This window comes from Siniperca chuatsi, linkage group LG16 (genome assembly GCF_020085105.1).
Source record: "Siniperca chuatsi isolate FFG_IHB_CAS linkage group LG16, ASM2008510v1, whole genome shotgun sequence".
NCBI lineage: Eukaryota > Metazoa > Chordata > Actinopteri > Centrarchiformes > Sinipercidae > Siniperca > Siniperca chuatsi.
The window spans coordinates 24,166,267-24,191,864 of record NC_058057.1 but is presented as its reverse complement, the minus strand read 5'-3'; the positions used below and the strand labels follow the sequence as shown (position 1 = coordinate 24,191,864).

Below are 25,598 nucleotides of genomic sequence, written 5' to 3'. Positions count from 1 at the left end.
TTGTCGTCTTCTCTAAACAAGAAAGAAATTGAGACACCCCAAGGTCTTTTCATTTTTCTGAACCTTCTCTGATAAAAGTCTCAATGCCCCTTTTGAGTTTTTCAGCAGACGATTTACTGTAACAGGGATTCAGCAATGCACACATACACACACAGTCATTTTCTACCACACCTGTGCATTCAAAACAAAGCATAATCCACTGTGCTACACAAAACATTCAACGCTTACATGTTTTTATAATGATATATAAAGTGGCTCCTTTTGAAGTTTTCATATAAAAAAAAAATAATGTAAACCTATTCAAATGTAGAGTTGTAGGATGGGGGTTTGGGAGCTTGAGAGAGAGCTATTGTTGGTATTTTATTGAAAATTTCTATTTTGTCTTTTCTAGATGTGCTTTTAGCTTGAAAATGTTTATCTATGTCTGTGTTTAAGGAAAAAAACGACAAAACGGGATGATTTATCTCAATTAGAATTAGAAATATGTGACATAAAATACACATTCACCAGCAACAACATCATAACATCAGCACTTGGCTGCTAGTGTTGATTTCCCAGCATATGAGTGAGTATAGCCCTCACTCTGTGGCGTTCCCGCCTGCAGGTTACCCCGTGCTGAGGAATAAGATCGAGTTCTCGTCCGTGGGGAAAGCAGCCAACAAGGAAGACTGGAACAAATTCCTCATGGCCACAAAGGTGAGAACAGACAGGGAGGCGGGTGGGTTTCTGCTCCCATAGGACAATCACTGTCTCCAAGCTGGAGTGTCCCATGACACTGTAGTTCAATACAAACATCTGATAATCCCATTACAATTTCCAATAGTATACACAAGAGCAGTTAGTTCCTGCAGAGACTTTAAATACAAGCTGAAAAGACAGAAAGTATACAGTTAAATACCGTACTTAAGTATAAATTTGAGGTACTTGTACTTTACTTGGGTCTTTTCTTTTCATGCCACTTTATACTTCTACCTATCTGACTAGTTACTTTACAAAGGAAGGTTTTTGCACACAATACATATTAAGTGCTTATAAAATATGTCTCGTTATAAATTAATCTCCCCAACAGTTTATAGCTGAAACAATTAGTCTTGAGTCAATTAGTCGATTGACAGAAAATTAATTGGAAACTATTTTGATTATCATTTGAGTTGTTTTTCATGCAAAAAACATTTCATGGTTCCAGCTTCACAAATGTGAAGGTTTGCTGCTTTTCCTTTTTAATTATCTTAATAATGTTCATTTATTGTTAATAATGTCGAGGTTTGTACTGTTGGTTGGACACAACAAGCGTTGTGAAGGTGTCACTTTGGGTTCTGGGTCGTTGTGACGCCATTTCTCAGTATTTTCTTAATTTTTTACAAACCAAACAATCAATCGATTAATGGAGAAAATAATCAGCAGATGAATCCACAATGAAAATGATCATTAGCTGCAGTCCGATACAAACTACACCTCAACCAACTACAGTAAAATCGTGCTTTTACATGAATGCATGAGTAATAATAAGCTAATGTTATATAATAGTATAACAGGGGACATTTTTCTGCTTTGAGTACTTTTTACTTTGGATACTTTAAGTACATTTCCCTGCTTATACTTACATATTTTTACTTAAGTAAAAGCTCTAAATACTTCCTCCACCACTGGAAGGATCTCTCACCGTAAACTGTCTCGAACAATAAAACCATAAATAGGTTTCCAACAACTTAAACATGAGCAGTTGAATCCAAGATGTCTTACTGATATTCAGTATTGGATGACAGCAGATAACCTGGATGGACTTTATTTTATATTTGATTTAGATTTTAATATGAAGGTTAATATTTAGAAACACAATTAGATCCCACAAATTAACTTCTCCACACATTTAACTGACAGACATAATTGATTCATAATAGACTGAGACCTTTGATGACACTATTACACACACACACACACACACACACACACACACACACAGAAAGAGAGAGAGGAAGTCTGAATGTCTCACCAAACTCGTTTCACTGAGTTTCATCATCTTTCTCAACATCAGTGATTTTCAGCGAATCAGCAGAGTCGACTAAGCATTAGTATTATCTCACATCTAAACGAAACACACACACACACACACACACACACACACACACACACACACACACACACACTTTATACCCTCCATGTGCAGTAGCGACGGCACAAGTTGAATCTGTTTTGTGATTGGTTGTTGTTTGTGTCCATCTTCCCCTGCAGACCACTCACAGTCCAGAGTGTCAGGACGTCCTCAAGTTCATCAGCCAGTGGTGCGGCGGTCTGCCAGCATCTGGATTCTCCTTCCACTGATATACAGACACACACACACACACACACACACACACACACACACACACACACACACACAAACACACTATTTGCGTACTATTTTGCTATCACTCGTTTTGTTACACTCTTCAATTTTTGCTGCAAGATTTGAAATACTTCATCCATCTACCCGTTGTCTTTCACCTCTCTTCTTCTTCATCTTCCTCATTGCTCTGTTGTTTGTTTCATGAGTCCAAAAAAACCCGACCCTTATTAAAAAAAAAAGTTTGACCAGACACCAACTCTCCCCCCTGTTTCCAGCCTTCATGCTAAGCTAACCCGCTGCTGGCTTTAGCTTCATATTTACCGTACAGAAATGAGAGTGGTATCGATCTTCTCATCTAACTCTCCGCAAGAAAGCAAAAGTATATTTCCCAAAAATTCAATTAAAATTTGAACACTGTCACAGCAAAAAAAAAAAGTTTCATAGAATTTAGGGAGGAATTTAACACCACGGCATAAACTCTTTACTAAAGCCCAGAATATCTGTCAAAACAAAACTAGCTAAAGAGAAACAAATATGTTGCTGAATTAGAATGACTTCTTGGGATCAATTCACAGACTAAAGGCATCAAAATGTTAACTTTTACGATCCTGAATACAAGCAGTGAAAATCTCAAATCTGATCTACATATCGCAGCCAAATCTAATCCAATAATATCAATATGATTATAATGCTTTTTGGCTGAAGCCTTGTTACAGGATGAGGCTGGCAATATTGTATATTTTTGTTACTGTCAACAAATCCCATGGAAAGACCAAAACCAACGATGTGTTCGTTCATCTCTTAATACTTCCTGATTTCCCAACTCAGCCCATAACTCATTGGTTCCTGCTGAAGACATAAATCTTTAAAAAAAAAAAACAGCTCACAAATACATTTTTAAAAGATTCAGCAAATTTCCTAAAGCAGCTGCTCACTGAAGTTTTTATCAAATGTTACTCAAACAGGAGGAAATAGAGCATTTGTTGGGGACTATTTCCAGCGGCGGATTAATCCACATTTGGTGCTCTAGTGAGTGTTTGGGGCAGCAGGACGGTGTGTGTGGGACTGAGTCAGAATAAACTACAGTGTGTGTGTGTTCATGGTGATGAAGGAACATGTCACCCAGTGCAACAGTGCGGCTCATTGATGTGTTTTTAATAGTTTTTGGACAACAATGGAGCTCTGTGGCCCAGAGGAAGAAGCTCCATCAGGTTGTGATACACACACACACTGTTAGTAGATACATTCACTGTTGGTTTCGGTCTCTTTATGGGGTTTGTTGACAGTAAGAAAAATAGAGAGTTGTCAGACTTTTTCAGGCAATTTTGCGTCACCATCATCCGGATGACAGGACACACAAACCTCCTACTGACTTCCTGTGCTTACACTTTATTTTTGTTCTCCGACTGGACAGTTAATCCTGAGCCGTCACCATGGAAACACATTCCCCCACTCTGCTGTATCACCCATCTCTCTGTCTATCTTTTCCTCTCCTCTTTCGCCCATCAGAAGGTCTTTCTCTCAGGATGGCATCACTGAATAGAAGCCAAAGGTTTCTGTCAGATTTAGTAATAGTTTCTACTCGAGCAGATGTTATGATGCTTTAATGGGTTCGACTGACAGTTAGAAGGATTATTTAATTGCGCAGTCCGAAATGAGCGGTGTGTTTCAGATGCCGTTATCTCTGGCAAGGCCTTTATTGTGTGTTTTGATATGGAATGTATTTTGGTTAATAAAGTTAAAATAAATGTTTTTCAAGCATTTTATTTCCCAAGTGCTGCTTTTAATCTCTCTTTTTTTTCAATCATTTTGTTATGTTTGTTCAGATGGTAACACGGGTAAAACCACCTTGTTGTCAGTGTGTTAGGAAACTGGGAGGCCACTAAGTGTCAGAAGGAAAACCTTTGATAAATGGTTCCCTCAAATTACAAATTGTTTCCTGAAATTACTAATCTGTGCACTCAGGATACTTATTTCATTCCCTCAATTTAGTAATAATCTATATAATTAAAGTAAAAACTGTTTCCAGCTAGGACTTACACAAAAAAGTTATGGATTGAATTGCGCCCCATTTGCTTACTATTTTGAACAGCTCGCTGTCTTCTGGCTGCGTCCCAGATTACTTTAAAACTGCTTGTGTCCCACCCTCCTGGATAACTGTCGTCCAATCTCCAAACTGCCTTTTATATCCAAGGTTCTCGAAAAAATTGTATCCAAGCAGCTTCTCGCTGCTGTGGAAAACAATAATACCTTTTGAAAAGTTCCAATCTGGCTTTTGTCAGCACCACAGCACGGAGACAGCCCTTCTGAAAGTCACTAATGACCTTTTAATGAATGCAGTCGCAGGCATGTGCTCTGTTCTTGTGCTGCTGGACTTAAGTGCTGCCTTTGACACAATTGGTCATGGCATTCTCCTAGATAGACTGAGGCACCCACAAGGACAAGGACAATTAAGCCTGAGAGAAAGCCCAAAGAAAAGTAAATATACTTCTATAATGTAGATTTCTAGATTGTATGTATCTAATCCAGTTTTCTGTTTGTGAGATTAAATCCAACCACATTCTGAAGCAGATTTAAATCTGAACAACATGAAACCATCATTAACATCTTATATCTTATATTATAGTGTCAGCTGCCTCTGTGGGGCTTGCGGGTTTTGTCTGATGGTGAATCTTATTGTCGGTGTCTCAGCAGAAGATTGTAACTCAGGTGAGCCAGAAAAAGGGTGGAGCTTTCTCAGCTGGTTTCCTCTGAATGCTCAGCTGTTCACCTGGAATAAACCAGGGGGTGTGTTTCATTCCACTGTCCAGCATCTTCCTTGCAAAAAAAATTACTTTATTTAATCAAATTCACCTGGTTTTATGTTGCTCCCCCTTCCCATAGTGAGCTGGATCATAACAATACCGTTTTTTAAAACCATCAGTCATGAGTCCGACAGTGTTTTACGGGTGCAATGCTACATCCTAACCCTGATATAGTCCAATGTTCGGGGTACCCTGTGGGGTTTTTGACCACTTGCTATGGAGAAATGTTTTTGTGAGCAGGTGTTTGTACCTTAAAGCAGCTATAATCATATAAGCAGCTCCCAGTCTTTAAAGAGCTTTATAGTGAGTTTCATCTCATTGTTTAGCCGTCCGGCCCACAGCTTAACTGTTTTGGTTCACTCTCACCGCTCTCATGGCATCGTTTTCGGTAAACCCACTGTAGCACTACCTGCTCAGACACAGTTGGAGACTAGCTGGTGAACATAGTGGAGCATTTAGCAGCTAAAGAGCCAGATATTTCATTCAGGAGTCGGTGGAGACCAAAAACAGAGCTAACAGAGACAGAATATTGGACTTCATCAGGTGACTTCTGGATGTGTGGATAATAAAACAAATTTGTCATATCAATTTAAAAGGCGATGCCATGTCAGTTTTATGTTCGCAACTTGTTTCCACTGCCCCCAAGTGGCCAAAAAAGTTATCTAGTTTTATTTTGATTGTTGTGCGTTTAATAACACTTCCATAACCTGCAATGCTGTGAAGAAAAAGATATAAAGTCAGATTTTAAGTCAAAATTAGTAGTCAAAATGCAATAAATTTGACATGAAATGCAAGTTGACTCATGTTCACATGTGCAGCAGTATAGAGAAAACACTTGGTTGTCTGACAGACTGAGTGTAACGCTGGTTAATCCTGAGCTGAATATGGATGCTTTAAGAAGACCTACAAGCTTGAAAACTAACATGACCAGGAGCAGGTTAGTCTGGAGAGATCCGTTTCCTTAGGTGTGACTTATTTAAATCTCCTTTATGGAAGTGAATTTCCTGAAAATGAACCTGGTTTAACTGGTTATCTTGCTTCATGAAACTCCCTCTGTCAGGAAACTCGTTGGAGTCAGAGAAATGATTCAGTGAATTCATTATCTGACTTTTGAGGAGGGTATTAGTGTTTCTTCTATTTCAGCAGGTTTAACTAAACCTTTAACTGGAATATTTTGCATGGACATCCTTGGATTAGTGAGGTGAAATTTTTATTTTGTTTGATTTTTTTTGTCACAACACGACTGCAGTGTAAAGAGTCCAAGATCATCACAGACATTCATGTACAAAACCATTCGATGTAGAAACAGGCAGATTTAATAGTCTCCCTGTGGAAATGACTTTGTTTGTAATGTGACATGGACGACAAAGTCTAATTTTCTGTTTTATGTCCTTCTAATAAGTTCTTCTGGATGGATGATTATAAAATAGTTGAGTTTTGTTTTATAGCTTTTTGTGGCAGATTTTATTTGTTCTTGTTGTAAGAAATCTATATATATATATATATATATATATATATATATATATATATATATATATATATATATATATATATATATATATATATATATATATATTTCACCACTGTGTCCTTGAAGTCCTTGTGCATGACACAATAAGTAATATAACTATTTACCCCAAGTAAAAATAAATAAGTGTATAGAAATATGAATATTAATTATGACAAAAGGTTCCTATATAACCTACAATCTTTCCCTAACCTTAAAGTTAATGTGTGTAGAATAGTCACAGTAAATGAATGAAGCAATCTGTAAAACAAGAAGAAGAAAGACAACAAACAATTTGACTCATTTGTTTATTTAACTGTTCTTATAAGACACTGTTATGCATGAAGCCATTGAGACAAGACAGAAAATATACATACATACATTATCAATTCACAACTTAGGTCCCATACTTCATTTTAAAATGTGATTAATTTAATTTCCCTTCTGATCATTCTCGTTTTCCTCCATAATCAATATATTATATCAGAAAAAAATGCATACAGAAGTACAAAAGTGTAAATAAACATGTTGCCCATTGATCTGGTAAATTATATTGAATTAAATAAACTGTGGATGTCATGTAAAATTGGCTGGGATGAACTGAAAAATAATTTAAAGGATAAAAATGTGCAGATTATATTGTCTTTTTCCGCCGTCCTTCTATATTAATCATCTGTTTCACATTTTCCAGTTGCCAGGTTCGACATCTTGTGAGTATGCCTTACAAAAGTGACACTTAATACACTAAATGCTCCCACTGGTTCACGGAGAAACTACCAACAAATGTTTTAAAATTCCCTCGAGACAGAAAGTTTCAAGACATATTCACAGACGTGTCAGCGAAAAGTCTTTGTAATCCCCCAAAACCTTTAGATTCAATTAAACACAATGAAAGTAGTACCATCGCACCAAGCAGGTGCAAAAAATAGATCTTTGCAGATTGTATCTACCTTTTACTCGAGTTTAATGTTACCTCCCTTCTATCGGTAAATCCCATCATTGTGGTTGTACTGTCCATGCACATCTGTTTCTACTGTACATACATTACAGTATACGATATATACCCCCTTCTTTCCCAGCAGAGCTACTGTACATCCGCAATCAATATAAAAGCCTGTGTGTTTGGGGAAAATGCATTAGTAAGTGATAACTCAGGAGATTTCCTGCTCTGCTCTACCGGCTCCATGTCTCCTGAAACTGAACATACTCACCTACACTGTTCAGCCTGGAAGATATGGACAGTTTACTGAAGTCAGCCCACATATGAGTGTTTTATATTCACGTTACATTGAATGAGTGTGATTGGAAGACAGAAATGATGCTAAATTACAGTTATTTTATTAGGAAGAAAGTGATAAACATTATCTCAGGAGGCTCCGAGAGGTCCATTTTTTTTACTTTACATCCCAAAAATGGGCATTTTACTTGAAGGATTCAAGAAGTTAAGGTCAGAAATATCCCACTGAATCCCCTTTTTGTTTGTAATTCTACTCTTTTGTTCTCATTGAGAGCGTTTGTTGGCTCTCTCTGCATATCAAAACCATAATGTTTGAGTCTCACAGTTGAGTACATCGTCATCTCGTGAAGCAAAGCAGCCCAATGTGGACCCATGCTGGCCGACCGGAAATTAACAGAAAACACAAGAAGAAGAAGAAGCTTATCTTTACTCAAGTACTTTATATACATGTGAAGGGAAACATGCACCTGTGACATCTGATCTGCACACATTCAGTTTAAGTGTAATGAATATAATCCTGTATTCACTTCATTGTCTTTACTCAAACTATCGCTGTAAATTGTCTTTGTCGTTGTAGATTTTGTACATGATGATAAATCCACTGTTCTTTGTCTATATTTTCGTTAATGTAATTTGGAACGTTATATTTATTGGTGAGTATGTTTAAATTACCTTGAAAGCTCTAGCTGTGCTCTTACCCTTTTGCTGTGTTTCATTGTTACTTCTAATTTAACTTACAAAGCTCATCTAAAAGCTAAATTAATCAGATGCATCAGTGAGGACATTTATTTGACCTGCATGTCGGACAGTCCTGAGAGTCCGGCCTTCTTGAAGCCTACAAATAAGAGAGGATTTCTTGTGATGTAGGCGGCTGATCCAAGGAGGGTGATGAAGGTGAGATGCAACAGAGCAGAAACATAAACAACGATGGTGATGGAGTGGAGAGGAGAAAGGAGTATGACAGATACTTTTTAGACTTTTTTTTTTTGTTCTTTTGCCTATTTTGGACTTTTTTTTTTAGTAGCCAAGTATCTGGATTGCTAAATGACAGAAGGCAGTCAACTACACTGCATTAAGAAGATTTTAAAAACTCTAGGGATCACTGTAGATGAACTTCACATCACAAACAAATAGTATATCATGTTTTTGTCCTACATTCATGTGCAATTATTTATTTAACAGCCAACCAAGCGGGGTTGCTATTTCTACTGAAATTTTTATTGCAATTTCTGCAGTTTCCCTTTGTGATTAAACTCCACAGTATCCGTCTACATCGTGTGATTGGTTGAATCTGCAGAAAAACATGAACGCAGTTTCAGTGATGAGGTTTCTGATGGTTTCTGCTTTACGCCGTCTTTGAACGTTACTGGACCAAGAAAACCCAAGAAATGTTATCAAAATGGGATGACGCCTGGTGGGACGAACCAAGTGGACACCACACCACAGCTGACTCTGATAGGCTGAGACACCTGTCAATCAAGCTAATGCTCCCTCAAAAATGTCTCTTAATATGTTCTTAATTGTACTATAATTCTCAAAATCACCATGACACGTATTAAAAAATGTTAAATTTACTTTAAATTTCTTATATGAAATGATATTTTAAGAGAGAAGTTGGAGCTTAGTAGTAGAACCATCCAATCCTTTTATTGGTTTATAAAGCTCTTAATGGTCATTCTCCTACCTATTTATTAGATTTGCTTTTAGCCTATGAATCCTCAGGTCTTCTAGTCGTGGTTTTTTAATTATCTCTAAAGAACAAAACAGAACAAAAAGCCACGGTGAGGCATCCTTTTATTACTATGGCCCACATCTGTGGAACAGCCTCCCTGAAGACCTGAATGTTGATATTTTTAAAAGCAAACGTAAGACCTACCTTTTTAGTCTGGCTTTTAATTGTATTTTACCCATTTATTTGTCTATTTATACATTTTCAATATGTTTTACTACTATATAATTTTATTATTTTGAGTTTTTATCTACTTTTGGGTGAAGACTTATATTGTTATGAGTTTTTAATCTATTTCTAGATGAAGGATTTTATTGTTTGGTCTTTTTGTCTATTTCTGGATAGGGACCTCTATTATTTTAAGTTTTAATCTATTTCTAATTTTTTATTATTTCATTGTTTTTTAGCTAATCCTTTCTGTGGCGTTTCCTCATTGCAAACTGATGAGATTTATGACAGCGTTTGCTCAGTGTCTCAGTTACTGCTGTATTGAGTGCTGTTATTATTGAGTCATTTAGTCATTTATTGCTTTGTGTGTGTGTGTGTGTGTGTGGGTGGGGGTAATTGTTCTATTGTTTTATTGTGTGAAGCACTTTGTGCTACATCTTGTTTGTATGTAAAGTGCTATTCAAATAAAGTTTGATTGATTGATAGTGGCCACTAGTGGTCATTAGTGGTACTGCGCCAAGCTCCTCCATATTAGCTTCAGTTTTCAGCCATGATGCTTCCCAGATACAAAACAGCACAGAAATCTGCCATCTTTATTCAAGAAAGCCTTGCTGGTGATTTAGAAATGACACTTTTGTTTTTAGTCATTTTTAGCTGAGAGTTGTGGATTTTCAATTTTGCCACTAGAGTCAGTCTTCCATCACCTGAACACGGTTCATTAAGCTCAGAGTTGCTTTTCGGCCGCTCTCTTGGCATTCACCGCGTGCCTTAATTGTATGGACATTTAAATCAAGGTCCGCTGTGAACACGAGGAAAGACGACCCATACTTTGTCCATAAATTTCAGTTCAGTTTTCATGCATGTTCTTCCGCGTTTTTTCCATTTTGCTCTGCTTCATACAGCTCTGCTGCAGTTTGTCTCAACCAATTACACTCAATCCCATTTTGTCCCATTTCCTCCAGCACTGTTCAAATCCTACTTTATTCCTTTATATCTCTGTGTTCAGCTTCACTGGGCTGTTTCCAAGTCAGTTTCACTTTATCCCATCTCACTTTTGCTTCATAATATGTTTCTCAATGTTGTTGTCAGAAATTTCAGGAAGGACTTTTTTGTGTGTTTAAGGCAAGGGACATGATTGATGATTATATAACAAACAAGAAATGTTCCAAACCTATTAAATGCATTTTTATAAATATCATAATTAACAAATAACACTATATTGAGCTTGGAAATCTCTGTGATTACTGACTTCACTAAGTAAAAATGTATAACATTTCAATATATATTGTATTGTCACAGTTTGGGCCAAATATATTGACTACTGGTTATACTAATGTGTGAATATTGACTACACTGACTGATAAAATGCACGCAGACCACAATATGTACATAATTTATATTAACTATACCAAGGAGTTACAGACAATAGCATTTATGATGGCAGTAATGCTGATTATAGTGGATACTGTGATTATACTGACTACAGTTACTTATAGTACATTATGTATTAATGCAGAATAGTCGCTCAGCACTGTCACATCACAACAACAAGGTTTAATTCTCAGCTCTGGCGACAGAGCACTGCAGAAAAAAGCCCCTCTATGTGTTTTTTTTCTGCAGAGCTCTGTCGCTTCCTGCAGCACAAAGACAGACAATTAGCTCAGGAGAGTTTAAGATGCTATAGTGATCCATAGGTATGAGTGTGTGTGTGTGTGTGTGTGTGTGTGTGTGTGTGTGTGTGTGTATCCATGTCGGCCTTGTGACAAACTGTCAAGGGTGTCCCGCTGACCTCCACACGATAGGCTACAAGCTGGGGCAGCTTCAAGCCCAAGGAATTGACAAAACTACCATATATCTACTGGCTATATTTACTATATTCACTATTTAAGGATTAATACGAATTTTAACTGATTATTCCACTATGTATACTAACTACAGTGACTTAGTGTAAAAGGACAATACCAGCATTTTGCATGGTTTAGCCCTGACTATCCATTCATTTCTCGCTTTAAATCAATTTGCAGAGACTTAAGGTCATGGTTCTCCACCTTATTTTTGGGGCTTTTTAAACCCTTAAAATAAAATAAAAGAACTTAAAAGTCATTCTTATTTGAAGTGGACATGACTTGTGAGCGATTCGACCAAATTGTGCCATTTGTTTCTTCTTAGATTGCTGCATTTTAAGGATTTCCAGAGACCTGAAGAGGTTAGTGCAGCCAGTATTTCGCAAGAACAAAAGCAAAAATTATTTTGTGTGTCAGAAATCATATCATAACAACAATAACTCAATTTCAGCTACAGTAAAAGCAGTTCACTGAGATGGATTTCCTGACTGAAGCAAGTGTAAAGTCTCTGCAAACTGATTTTCATACCATGGTGGAATGAAACCAATAACGGCTTCCTGCAAGATTGGAAAAAAAATTCTGAAATTCTGCAGCATGAAGAGGAAAATGGTTAAAAGGGATGTAAGGATATGCAGTTTTTAAGACACTGGTATGGTCCTTTAAGCAGCACTGCGGACCATTAAAGCATTATCCTCCATTATCCAGCAGCAGCAGCCATAATGCACGTTCTTATACACCACTGCATTAATGACACAGCTGCAGGGGAGGAAGATGCTGCTGCTGCGACTTTACACCTCATCCCACATGAGTACACAATCCTGTCAGCTCCAAAAACATCATGTCATGTAACATTTTTTCCCCCCCTTTTATCTTTAATTTGGTTGCTGCAGATGGAGCAGCAGCATCTGTGCTGCTCAACGGCTCTCCGGCAGAGGAGAGGAGATGGACCCATCTGCAGCCTCATTAACCGCTGAAATGCTAATGACCCAGATAGCTCATGTAGGCTAAAATGCAGAGGGGAGGGGAGGGGATGGGGATGGGGATGGCTGCCTTTGTGGGGGTCGGGCGTGTGTGTTAGAGCCTATATTAAAAATTTCTACCATAGTCGAGCACATACACCCACACAGAATATCTTAAATGACTCAGATCATAACACAATGAATAGTTCTGTGGTCCCACAACAACATCACAGTAAACAATATAATAAATAATTAGTGTTTTATATAATTAGAACACCATGACTACCATCACACACCATGGACCACTAGAGTAAAATATTACAGATGCATTTTATGTGGTATTTGTGATGGGATTTGGGTGTGTATCCTGGGTGCTCATATTTCAGAAAGAGACAGAAATAAGAAGTTCCGCAGAGCACGACAGCACACTGCGACTGCAGATTCAGCGCAGATGAAAGGGTAAAAGAGATGATGGAGGTTTAAAAAGCACAAGGCCTAAAACAATTATTGGATAAAAATGAATTAACGTTTGTAGCCTACATATGTGTGGAAAAATCCGAACAACAATACCTTTCAGCGGCAGGGTGCAGGATAAATGGCGCAGCTTTTTTTTTTTTTTTTTTTTTTTTTTTTTTTTTTTTTTATACCGTCAACGGACATTTACTGAGGTTTGATGCAGCCAAGGAAAGCAGCCCAGACCTCCACAAGACACACCGAAGCAGGAGGTTCTGTTTGTCCGCTGATAGAACGCTTTAAACCGGCTTGATCTGCGTGCGCCTCCCGGTCCGCGATGCTCTCCTCTGGAGGTCCATGCAGGGATGCTGAGGATGCGGAGGAAGCGGAGGGATGCTGCGGGGGATGCGGAGGTCGGACCGTCCTTCTTCTGCAGCTGAATTTAAAAAAACAAAAACAAAAAACGATTGTTTTTTTTGTTTGTTTTTCTCAAGAGGAACTCTTCAACCACAAATAGTCCAAACCCAGAAGAGCACTGGAGCCAAGCAACATCCTAAACCCTCAAAAATCAGGTTTTGTGTGTGCTGGGTGCTGTCAGGAGGTGGATACAGTAGCTGAATGGAAGGATGGAGGGAGAGAAGTTGGGCGCAGTCAGAGGGAGAGAGGAGAGAGGAGAAGGGGAGGGGGTGGTCCTCTGAAAGAGAGGGAGTCAGATAAAGCCAGGTTTTTACATCCTCAGCTCCAGCTTCCAGCTCCGTCCTCCCTCTGCTTTTCATCCTCTTCTGAGGATGGAGGGAGGAAAGAAAGAGTGAGAGCATCTGCCTCACCAAACAAACCAAGTGAAACAGGCCCCAGTCCATCTGACTCTGAATTAAACACGTGTCTTAATCGAAATGGTTTCAAGAGACAACATATTCTACAGAGCAACAAATAAACCTAAAAAAAAATAAAAAATCTAAATAAAAACATGCTACATGAGCAAAAGTGTGTACTATATCCCTGCTTTAACAGCCTCCGCTCTTCTGGTTTCAGGCTTTACACCAGATGTTGAACCTGGCTGCAGGGGTTTTTCTCATTCAGCCACATGAGCATCAGTGTCTCCGATGTTGGGTGATTGGCCCTGGCTCACAGTCGGCTTTCCGGTTCACCCCAAAGGTGTTGGATGCGGTTGAGGTCAGGGCTCTGTGCAGGCCAGTTAAGGTCCTCCACACCAAACTGGGGAAACCATTTCCTTATGGACCTGGCTTTGTGCACGGGGGCAAACTACTGCCACAAAGTTGGAAACAGTACTGTAATTAAGATTTCTCTTAATAGTAACTAAGGAGCAAAGATAAAACTACAGACCCTTACCAAAAGTAGCCTACAAAAAGGTGGATAGCAGTGTCCACATACTTTTGGCCATATAGTCTATACACAGACCTATGTGTTTATTGGACTCTGCTTATTTGTGTTCTTAGGCTACTTGGAGGTCTATGAGAAGATTGATTTCAATTCAGCAGAGAGGCTAAGCTACGCTAAGCTAGCTCAGCACAAACACCGGAAGCAGAAGAACATGGCTAGCTTAACCTTAGCTTTATCGAAGGTGCTTTACAACAACTAGAGGCTGTTTTAGCTACATATTGTAGGCTATTGTGTATTTAACAAATAGAAATCGAATAGAAAGACATTGTGGTTTAAGGAGCTATTAGCCTTAGCATTTATTTTCTCTTTTGGAGGCTAACTTCTCCCTGTTTTCAGTCTGCTAAGCTAGGCTAAGCTAGCTCAGCACAAACTCAGGCAGCAGAAGAATATGGCTAGCCTAATATTAGCTTCCTAAAACAACTAAAAGCCATCTTATTTACATGTTGTTTTATTTAACAAATAGAAATCAAGACATTGCAGTTTAAGGAGCCAATAGACTTAGCATTACAGCTATTTTTCTCTTTTGGTGGAGGCTAACTTCCCCCTGTTTTCAGTCTGCTAAGCTAGGCTAACATGCTGTCAAACACACAAGAGTATGAAATAACAGAGAAGTCTTGTAAAATCCATTTGAAACACATTATGAAAACAAATGCCATTTAAATGAATCCACTCAAGTGCTTTTAGGTTTATTTATGTCTGTTTAATAAAGGTATAAAATGTGTAAACCGTTAAAAACAGATCCATTTAGGCCTATCTTTCAGAGCATTTTGCCACATTAACCCACGATTTTCCCTTTGTCTCTCTCCTCTGCTTTTCTATAAAAGTAAACCCATATTTAATCAGTCAGCATTTCAGACTTTACTCCATTTTGTTGCTGAGGGTTGGATGGAGTGGAGATCAAAACCACCAAAACCCAGTTTTACCACACCACAATGATGTGTTCATAACATCCAGCCGATGTGAGGTATATGAGGCTATTTACAGAAGTGAAAAACAAACCATAACTAGTTTTAAATTAAACAAATGCTGTCTAAAAGCATAATTGAGCTCGTGTCTGCGGTTGGTTGTTTGCATTTAACATCTTCACTGGATAAATTTCACTAGCTGCGACAAAAAGAAACAATTGGTCTTCCCTAAAACATTTCTGAGGTAACAGACTTTAAACTCCCATCTTCCCTACAACTCCCTTCCTCTTTGGTGGAATGTGAAATTGTGCACAAGCCTCCTGAATTATTGATGATTCTCACCTTCATACAGGGACAATCAGACACTGAAATGAATATTTTTCCAACATGAGCAGCGTTCCTCCTGGGTTCTTCCATATGGCTCGTCATCTGTCCCCCCTCTATTCCCCCCTTACCCCCGCCCAGCGTACTGGGAACCAGTAGACTGATGGGGGCCTGTTTTGCACTCATTTGACTGCACCATTACAGCCACAAACCATGAAATAATCAGTGGCTTCCATCTTATGGAGACTCATTTTCTTAAACCAACCACGTACAAGCTTTACTAGTTAGTCTGAACAATGAAAATGGATGAGTGTCATGAGTGTCAAATACACATTACACATAAAACATATATACATATATGTTGTTTTCATTTATTGTCAAAACTAAAAAATTTGACTTCTGACATATAGTTAATTTATATGTGTATATTCTGCTGTTATACATGTATATTCATATTGTTCAATCTCATAATACTATTGATGTAAAGGTCAGTTGCATTATATTTGAGTACTGTTATTTATTATGTTCTTATTTACATTGTTTATTTTTATCCCACTGTATTTATATTTTACTGCTACAATTCTTATTTTACCATAAGATGATTTGGTTTAATCTTATTTAATATAATGTGATGTTTTGGTTTTAATATCTATATGACTAAATAGCATATAAATTCCCTTTCTGCTACATTTACATCTACATTGACCATTTAAGCACTGTTAATTAGCACATTAAGATAATAGAAATGTAACAGTTTCCTGAATTCCCCAATGACGTGAGTTTTGTTTGATAATCGTGGGTTAATATCTAGAAGGATGTGTGGTTGCTAACGGAAATATCACAACAAAAAGCGAGAAGGAAACAGGAGGAACTTGGTGTTGATTGCCTCAAACATGTTGACAAAATCACAGGTTAGTTTACGTAGGTCAGAGCATAGCGTCTCAAACTGATAATTCAATTATTATGATAGATTATAGGTCAAACTAACTATCTCTGAAACTTCGGGGATAGCTTTCCATGTTTAAAATTTAATAAATTAACCAATATTCCACGTTACCAAAGGCAATTGTGTCGCTTTGGTTGTGGTTCTGCTATTAACATGACTTTCATACTTTGTGTCACAAATTCACAAGGGTGAAAACATAAAAAATAAACATTTACTCAAGTTGCAGAACTGCAGATCCTTCAGTCCTAACTTGTCGTTCTGAGTCTTTTTCAAGGAAATAAAAAGAATTTGGATGCATGTTTGGCAGCTGGCTTGGAAGACCCAGATACCAGACTTTCTCACCAGCACTTGAACCTAACATAACACTATGAGTGTTGTAATTTAATTGCGACTCTGTATGAACTCATTCTAAAGCTCTTGCTAAATCTGTAAATGATACAGATACAGAACAGCTCAGAGTGGGGGAAAGGCGCAGAGAGCGGTGCTATAAGCAAAAACACCTGTCTCAGTTTAAAGGGCAGTCCCATTAAAAACAGCCACAGGTAGCAGCAATGTAACAACAGCCACACCTTAACAGAAATGAAGCTCACACGTCTGTGTTTTCTGCAATACAGTTGAAAAATGTCTATTGTGTTATTTTGCAACACAACTGCTGGACTGGTTTGCAACACCACCAAACTCCATTCATAATTTTAACAAATTAGTGTTAATATACTTATTGGTGACGGTGAACATCTTCATAGTGCTTATATCAACAAATGGAAGAAATAACGAGGTCGTCTAGTAAATTCGGCACACAGGTGATGTCAGTTAAATTGATAAATAACAACATAAACAACAGTAAGAAGTTAAGAATTTCTCCATATAATTGCTGCTTCATCATTTGTGCAGAAATTCTGATAGTAGCTATATACGTATTTGTGCATGCCGTTTTGTATATGGTTAGAGTTGAATAACACGTGGGCACCTTGACATTACACAAGCCTGGCGTTGGTTTTAAAGTTAGGTAAGCTCCCTGTTATGTAGTTTAGCTAACTGAGCTAACCCTCAGTGTGCAGAAGTGAGTGTGTCGCTGTTGCTGTAGATTCAATGGTCAGCTCCTCCAGGCTCCGTCTGGTTTGGCGTCATTTTGTTAACAGTAGAATGGGAGACATGGCCTCTAAAGCCCAGATGCCGACTCCAGAGACAGCACTGCCCGGCCGGACTGACAGCATCAAAGTCTCCGGTAAGACTGAACCTGGGACCTGGCTGGCTTTAGCATGCTAACGTTAGCTTCCCTAGCTGAATGATATAACTTTATGATGCAACCACGTCAGAAAGCGAACGAATATGAACAGTTCGCTGGTTTCTTTTGTATTCTGCTTATCTTTGGCTAACGTCTGCGGTATTACCTTCCTCACACGAGAGGAACAGATTAAGTTATAAAGACGTAAACAAGTTAAGTAACTGTAAATTTAGCCGTTAGCACTTGCTGTTACTATCAACACGGATGTGCTGTTACTGGGCATGCGCAGTTTGCCTCTTGAGCACCGTATGAATCTTGACATACAATTTAATATAACATTGTAAAAAAACGCCACATGTATGTAAATATATAAGAATTTGGAACCAGAAAGACAAAAATACATGAGCTATGGTGGCGCATATTTATAAAAATACAACTTTATTCTGTTTCTACTGTAGAATTGTTCTTTAACTCTACTAGATTAGATAATTAGATTCAACTTTATTGTCAGTGCACAGAGTACAAGCACAGAGACAACGAAAAGCAGTTTAGAATCTAACCAAAGTGCAAAAAGCAGTAAAGTGCAGAGTGACGTATAAATAACAGTGAGGGGTAGATAACTACACTACAGCATCTAACTAACCAAATGCACTACTATAGTAGCCTGCAGCTATTACTAGAACTAGGGATGCACTGATCCAATTTCTACCTCAACTCGGGGTATCTGCTGACTCAATACCAGCACCCTCTTCTCCCCAAATTACAAGTCTGTATACGTCACTTCCTGGAACACATTGGAACCATTTTTAAGAAGGTAATGTGCTGTAGCACTACACCATGACTGATTGAAAGTAACTGAATGTTATAATCACATTAACAAAGAAACTGTATTTAATGTGGATTGGTCACATCCTGGCCGATACCTGATCCCCTTAATAAGGTCAATATCGGTGCTAATACTGATACAGCATATCGAATCTGTGCATCCCTAACTAGAACTACAGTTTTATTAGGTATTACTGTTCACATGCAACAGTTACATATATTATCGAGATTGAAAGTTCATAATTGACCTCGGAAACAGCAGTTCACTGAACAATCTCACCACAGGGTCAAATCAGTAGCTCTTCTGGAGCTTTTGATCTCGCAGTTCACAAAATAATCTCATGTCAGCGTCCATTTAACTGCTCTTGTACCTAAAATCTTTGTAAGAGATAAACTGACGTGGTTGTGATATTTTTGTGCAGTGCACTCCTTGTATCCATTTCATCTGTCAGTGCATATTACCTGTTTTTGAGGCATCACAAACATATAGGTATTACATTGTGAAACCCTAATGTTAAATAACTATAAGATACTTTGGTCAGATGTCAACAAGCATACATTAATGTTTTATTACTTTTATTGCATATGTTTCATCAGAGTTTTAGTTTCCTGCAGTATAAATGGTCTAAACATTTGTAGTGGTGCAGTTATAATCAGTGTCACAATGTTAATCAAAATATTTTCCTAATATTGATCATTGTCAGTATCATACTGGATGTATTCTAATTACAAGTTTCTGACATGTAAACAGCGTTCAAGTCAACATTCAAGTCTTAATTACGACGATAAATCCGACTTGGCGCTTAATAACAGCGAAAATACTGATGCCTGATGTCAGCCAAAATCTGCTGTTGAGTGTAATTAAACCCAAATTAAATGGTCATAGTGTATGTTGTCAGTGCACAGTAGTTTAAACCCTCACATGACCAACTCTGCAATGAAACAGCTGTCTTGAGTAGTACGATGTGAACGCTCGCAAATATGGATATGTTTCCCATCTCTACCATCAACCAATTATGGCATGAATTTGGCATTAAATCGTAATATGGAAAATGTTTGCGTAATCACATTAAACAATCAAATTCAATATTCAGACCAATAATGAAATGCATAACTGTGTTGTGCTGTTCTGCATTCACTTTAAACCCTTTACACATGTAAAACACACATTTTCAATAACTTTTTTATTAGTTTTTAATTAACAATTTGCTCAGAATATTGTAAAATAATAAGACAAATCGACATGATCATATCACCACGACACATTTTCATTGAAAGTCTGTAAAGATAATATTAATTATTGCTTGTAAGACACTGTATAAGGATACTGGCAGTAAATATCAGATATTAGCAGCTTCAATTCATAAATATCAGTAGTGGCTTTTAATAATCCATACATCTGTTGATTTATTTATTTATTCTAAAGGATAATTGTCACTCTAACATGTAAATGGCTTGAACAAAAGTGTGTGTGTATGTGTGTGTGTGTTTTGTGAGGTAGGGAGTTTTTTTGTGTGTATAAACAGACCGACAGCAGCACTAAGTTGGCAGTCAGGGCAGTTGGCACCAATCTGCCCCCTCTTCACTACAAGTGAGGGCGCTGAGTCTTGGCACATGATGAATAGATCTGCACTGGCACTGAACAAAAGACACAAGATGCACACACACACACACACACACACTCACTCACTCACTACCCTTTAACATTAAAAAGAGAAACATGACAGTTACAAGTAGTAAGTGTAAAGGTTGTGTGGAGAAGATTTATTGACTCTGTGGTATTTGGGTTCAGTGTTAAAGAGACAGAGAGAAATGGTAAGATGGGAAGCGTACAGAGTCGAATGATTGTGTTTGAGGGATTTTAAATTAGTTTGGATTGATTTACAAAGTGTTAATTTTTTTTTTTCGTGGGGTGGACTGGAGGGGGTTGGACGGGGGGGGAAGGAGGATGTGGGAGTGGAGGGGTTAGGAGGGCGGGGGTCCACCGCGAAATGACGATTGGGATGGATGGAAGGGTTCAGACAAGAGTGGCAGACATACTGGAGCATCGCCAAAGCTTCTCGGGAACGCTGCCACAATCGAGAGAGACGAAGAAAGAGCGAGGGAGCAGAGAGGAAAGGAAAAGCCATGCCTGCAGTGGAGAGACTTGGCAGGGCTTCCCCTCCTTTGTCTGTCTGGCTCAGGGCTGCAGCGCCAGAGGAAATCAAGAAATGTCCAGGCGTGGTGGTGGTGGTGGTGGATGGGGACAAGCTCTGCCTCGAAAAGACGAGAGAGGAAAAAGTACTTTCAAACGACTGAAAACTCCGTTTCTGAAAGGGCTATGGAAACCAAAAAAACAAAACAAACGATTTTCTCTTTTTGAACAATATTCCGCATTGGAGCCATTGGACCCGACCAGGTTTCGGAGACAAAGTGTAACTCGGCCACAATATCCGATAAGTCGACCTGTAATTTTGTAATGTTGAATTAGTATTTTATTTTTTTGAAGAGCCAAACAACATCTCTGAACCGGACAAGGATGGACTTCAAAGAGTCTACTAGTAGCCAGAGGAAGGCCAACTCCACGCCAAGCAAGAGGTTTGTGTATGAATGCTTGTTGGGAGCTTCGAAACGTCTTTAACAATAATCCAATTGATTTTGGGGAAAATGGTTTACGACTTAAAATGCAGAGCGACGTCTGGTAAATATTTTGTTCATGTGATGACTTGTTTTTTCTGGAAACTAACCCGGATGATATGAAGCAGGCCAAGCCGGGCCAGAAGCCTTAACTAAAGACCAAAGCACGAGTTTCCATATTGTTTTACCTCTTGAATGTCTTTACACAGTTGACATGGTTAATATTGAATTGGAGCCTTTGGATTTTAGATTCAGAACTGTGCGAAGGTGGGACTGAAAGTTAATTTTTGACCTTGGAAAAACAATAGTGAGATACAATCTCACCACAAGGTCCATTTAGTAGATGTTCTGATTAGGTGTGATAATTGTATCACATGATCTTTATCAGCAGATGGAGTTTGCCCAGTTGTAATTGAATTGTAGATGTTCAGATTTCCACTTTAAAGAGTACCTTAACATCAGGCTGAAAAGCAGTGTTTTGCTGCCCTCTTTGGTTGAAAGATTCAATTTCACCCCAGACCGACACACCTAGCATCACTGATGGGTGTGGTTTGGGTGTGGTCAGAAATGAGTTCTGTTGCACCTGTAACCACACCCAACAGTGATGTCACGGGGTCTTGAGGTACACCTGTACATCCCTGCAGCAAGGTGAAACGTTAAACAACTGAAGGTTAGCAAAAACAAGATTTTCAGGGGGTGTTAAGTTACTCTTTAAAGAGTTCCATGTTGGTGAAAACGAGATTGAAAGTTCATTCTTGATCTTGGAAACAGCACTTGACAATATAATCTCACCATAAGTAGCTGTTTAGTAGCTGTTCGGGAGCTTTTGATTGTCGATCATATACCGTAGAGAGATCATAGGATAAAAAATAATGGAATCAAAGTATTAATCCATATTTTATATCCTATGACCTTGAAACTGACAACATTTTTTGAATAGTTTGCTACTTGAAAATGCTTCAGTATTGTAACTTTGTCAACAGTCTGGTTATTGGACTCACAAGTAGTTTTCTTTTTGGAAAATTAATTTAAAAAAAAATGCTTTCAACTAGGGCTGCAATTAACGATTATGAGAGTAATGAAAACATTATGGATCTGCAGATTATTTTCTCATTTGATAAATCATTTTGTTCAAAAAATGGAAATAGGAAATAGTGAAAAATGTCCATCACAGGCTCCCAGAGTAGAAGGGGCTTTCTTCAAAGTTCTTGCCTCCTTTCAGCCGACCAACAGTCCAAAACCCATACATGTTCTGTTTGCTGTCATATATGACAAAGAAAAAGCATCAAATCATTTGAGAAGCTGGAACCTGCAAATGTTGCATTTTTACTTTAAAGAAATGTCACAAACAGTAATAAAAGATTTATCAAAAATAGTTTCCGGTTAGTGACAGTAAGAGAGACGAGAAGGACGGGGAGAGAGAGAGAGAGGATGACATGCAGCAAAGGGCCCGGGGCCGGATTCAAACCTGGGCCGCTGCGGTAAGGACTCAGCCTTGATATGTGGTACACGCTTTACCTGGTGAGCTACTGGGGCTCCCGTTGGTGCTGTTCCTTATATAAGATTCAGTAATGAAACACAAAATAGAGTTTAAATACAAAGTAGGTTGCTTCTGAATTAATGCAAATAAAGAGTAGATGTCCATTTACAAGCCTTAGTTGCCATTCATAATGTAATAACTGCAGAATAATGTAGTAATTACTATGTTTTTGTTGCTAAACCAGGTTCATTGGCTTCGAAAGTGGTATCAAGTCTGATCTCGTAGAGCCTGGAATGTACCACTATTTCAGTGTTTAATTATACCTGTTTAAAATCTACTTTCCACCTCTTAATTAATTTGGCTCGTGCTCTACAGTTTGGTCAAACTTTAAACACACTTCACTTTGATTTTAAGACATTCAGCCAGTGTCAAACTCACAGAAGTAACACGAGTTCTGATTGGCCTCTTGTCCCTCTACCGCCTACCTCTACCTGTGTGTGACGGCTACCTCGCTGATCTGCTGCGGCTCGCACGAGTGTGGTGTCCACACAGACAGCGTTGCTACTGCCAGCCCTATCGTTCTACACTGAGTTTGCCTTTGATAATGGCCATCAATAAGATAATGTTTCATTTCATTATACATTTCATTTATATTCAGTTCAGACAGAAAAAGGTTAAGAAACGTGCTCAATTGTAAAAAAATAAATAAATAATAATAAAAATAAATATACAGCAATCTCTCTTCACTTGGCCTGGCTCCATTTTAAAAGCCGGGGGGGGGGGGTTGGGTTTCTGTTCTGCAGGTTTCCAGGGTTATGATGTCAATATGAGTATCAACAGATAATTTTCACTGTCTGTTTTTGCTGAGAACCACGCTCATGCGCTACTCAGATAGGCCCGGGCTTAAGATTATTAGATTTTGTTGTACAAAACTTATTAGTTACAGTGGGATTTGTGTTTGGGGTCAGAGGTCAACAGCTGAATACTTGTTACCTGGGAATTACCACTCCTAGTTGACTTTTCCCTAACATTTCACTCCGCCCTGTAAACCCCTCCCCCCTCCAAACCCACACTCGCAGATGGGGAAAAGTGAAAACAAAAGCCTAATGAAGAAGTTAATGTCATCTTCAGCACAGCTTAATGGAGATGCGTTCAGACATCCAGCAGCTGCCCTTTTAATTAGCAGGTGTAAATCATCATTATTGCAGCTTGCTGTTTTGGATCGTGCCATTTTTACAGGGAATATTTTCATAGATTCTTTGCGGTTGACATAAATATCAGGAGTGATATTATGCTAATAAGACCGTGATTTCAAGATATCAAGTTTATTTAAAAAACTAAAAGCTGTTTCTTGGCACCACGCGCTGTGAGCTGAAAGCAGCAGCTCAGTTGAAGCCAAAAACCCTTTGGCCAGCTGTTTTGATTCTCTCCATATGAGCAGCTCCAGCTGCAGTTCAAGTAACAATTAGTTCACTGAGCTTCAGCTGGGAAAGATAAATTAACTGTATTAATGTTTTCAAGTGGATGTACACATTTCTCAGTTTGCACCTCAGAAGCAGAGAAAAAGTAGAAGTGGACTACGATGAACAATAAATTGACTAGTGGTGAAATGAAAGACAATTGATCAATTAAATTTGATAATTTACCAATCCTTAGAGTAATTTATTTAGTAAAAAAACACCAAACATTTGCTTGTTACAGCTTCTTAAATGTGGCCATTTTTGTGCTTTTTCTTTGATGCATGTTGTAAATTGAACACCTGTAGGTTTTAACTGCTCAGACAAAATAGGCAGTTAAAGAGAGCTTTGGTCTCTGTTAACAGGGGCATAGACATTTGTCAGTGTTTGTGCCATTAAAAACTAAAAGGATTAATCAGTTGAGTGAAAAATTAACTACTAGATATATAAAAATGGAAATAATAACAGTTGCAGCACTTAGGGGTGATTTAAAAACTCATAAAACTTACTTATGCCTAAAACACAGCCAATCCCAGTCCAGACTGGTTGGGTAACATGCAACCAGCACCGTACAGGTGTAACAAATCACATTAATCTGTACAGTAGCATCGACAAAACAATCTCACCTCAAGGTCCATTTAGCAGCTGTTCTGGGGCTTTCGAATATATCACATGATTATCATGAGCAGACGGAGTTTGTCCTGTTGTCAAGGAATTGTAGGTGTCCATATTTCCATATTATTGCATACTTTTGAGGTAACTCATCAAAATATTGCATTAAACACGTTTAAGGGCGTGGCATAGATGACCAGTGTAACAATGTTGATCTTTTAGAAAAACTTTTTTGAGACCGTAACTTGCATATAGTCACTTTATGACACTATAAATTGATTTTGGTCCCAGTCTGTAGTGTTCATTGCAACAGAAGTTATTTGGCTTTTTTTCCTGAGAAAATCCAGTAGGTTTGTTCACTAGACCAAGAAAAAGATCTGCAAAAAATCGATGACATTGCCTGGTCCGCTACACTCTCAAATTACCGGGCAACCCCCCTGATGAAATCACCTGATGGCACTGAGTTTGAAAGCATCTTTTGAATTTGTGAAGGGGGTGTATCCAAGCTAAATCACGGTATTAAGTTGGTCTTTAATGAACTGATTCATCAGTCATGTCAGAAGTGTGCAACAGTAATCACAATGACTAGATTATTAGCTCGTATCCCGTTTTGGATAAAAGGTCTTTTTTGACTCATATATGGTATATCGTTGCATGTTCTTTTCTCTAGCAAACATTGGAGTTGAAACATTAGAGGCGTGTTTGTCCCCTTTTTTTCTTATTAAAGCTACAGCATACAATGATATTAGACAATAGCTTGCTTCCAACTTTGTGGCAACA

The 25,598-nt window shown here is 38.2% G+C and overlaps 2 protein-coding genes across 3 annotated transcripts in view; both read left to right on the top strand.

Moving 5' to 3' along the window:
• ift172 (intraflagellar transport 172) overlaps positions 1-2,387 on the top strand; it is a 43,243-nt gene extending 40,856 nt beyond the window's left edge. The window contains exons 47-48 of the mRNA XM_044168995.1: positions 605-696; positions 2,233-2,387. Coding sequence (XP_044024930.1) covers positions 605-696; positions 2,233-2,322 — 182 coding nt within the window. The 3' untranslated portion in view covers positions 2,323-2,387. The remainder of the gene's footprint in view (positions 1-604; positions 697-2,232) is intronic.
• Positions 2,388-17,446: 15,059 nt separating this feature from the next.
• The window catches only part of msra (methionine sulfoxide reductase A), a 38,657-nt gene continuing 30,505 nt past the window's right edge, over positions 17,447-25,598 (top strand). Inside the window, exon 1 of one of the 2 annotated variants that reach the window (XM_044168992.1) lies at positions 17,447-17,828. In XM_044168992.1, coding sequence (XP_044024927.1) covers positions 17,693-17,828 — 136 coding nt within the window. In that variant the 5' untranslated portion in view covers positions 17,447-17,692. Of the gene's footprint in view, positions 17,829-21,135; positions 21,231-25,598 lie in introns of those variants that run through there. The other variant, XM_044168993.1, reaches the window with a different exon arrangement.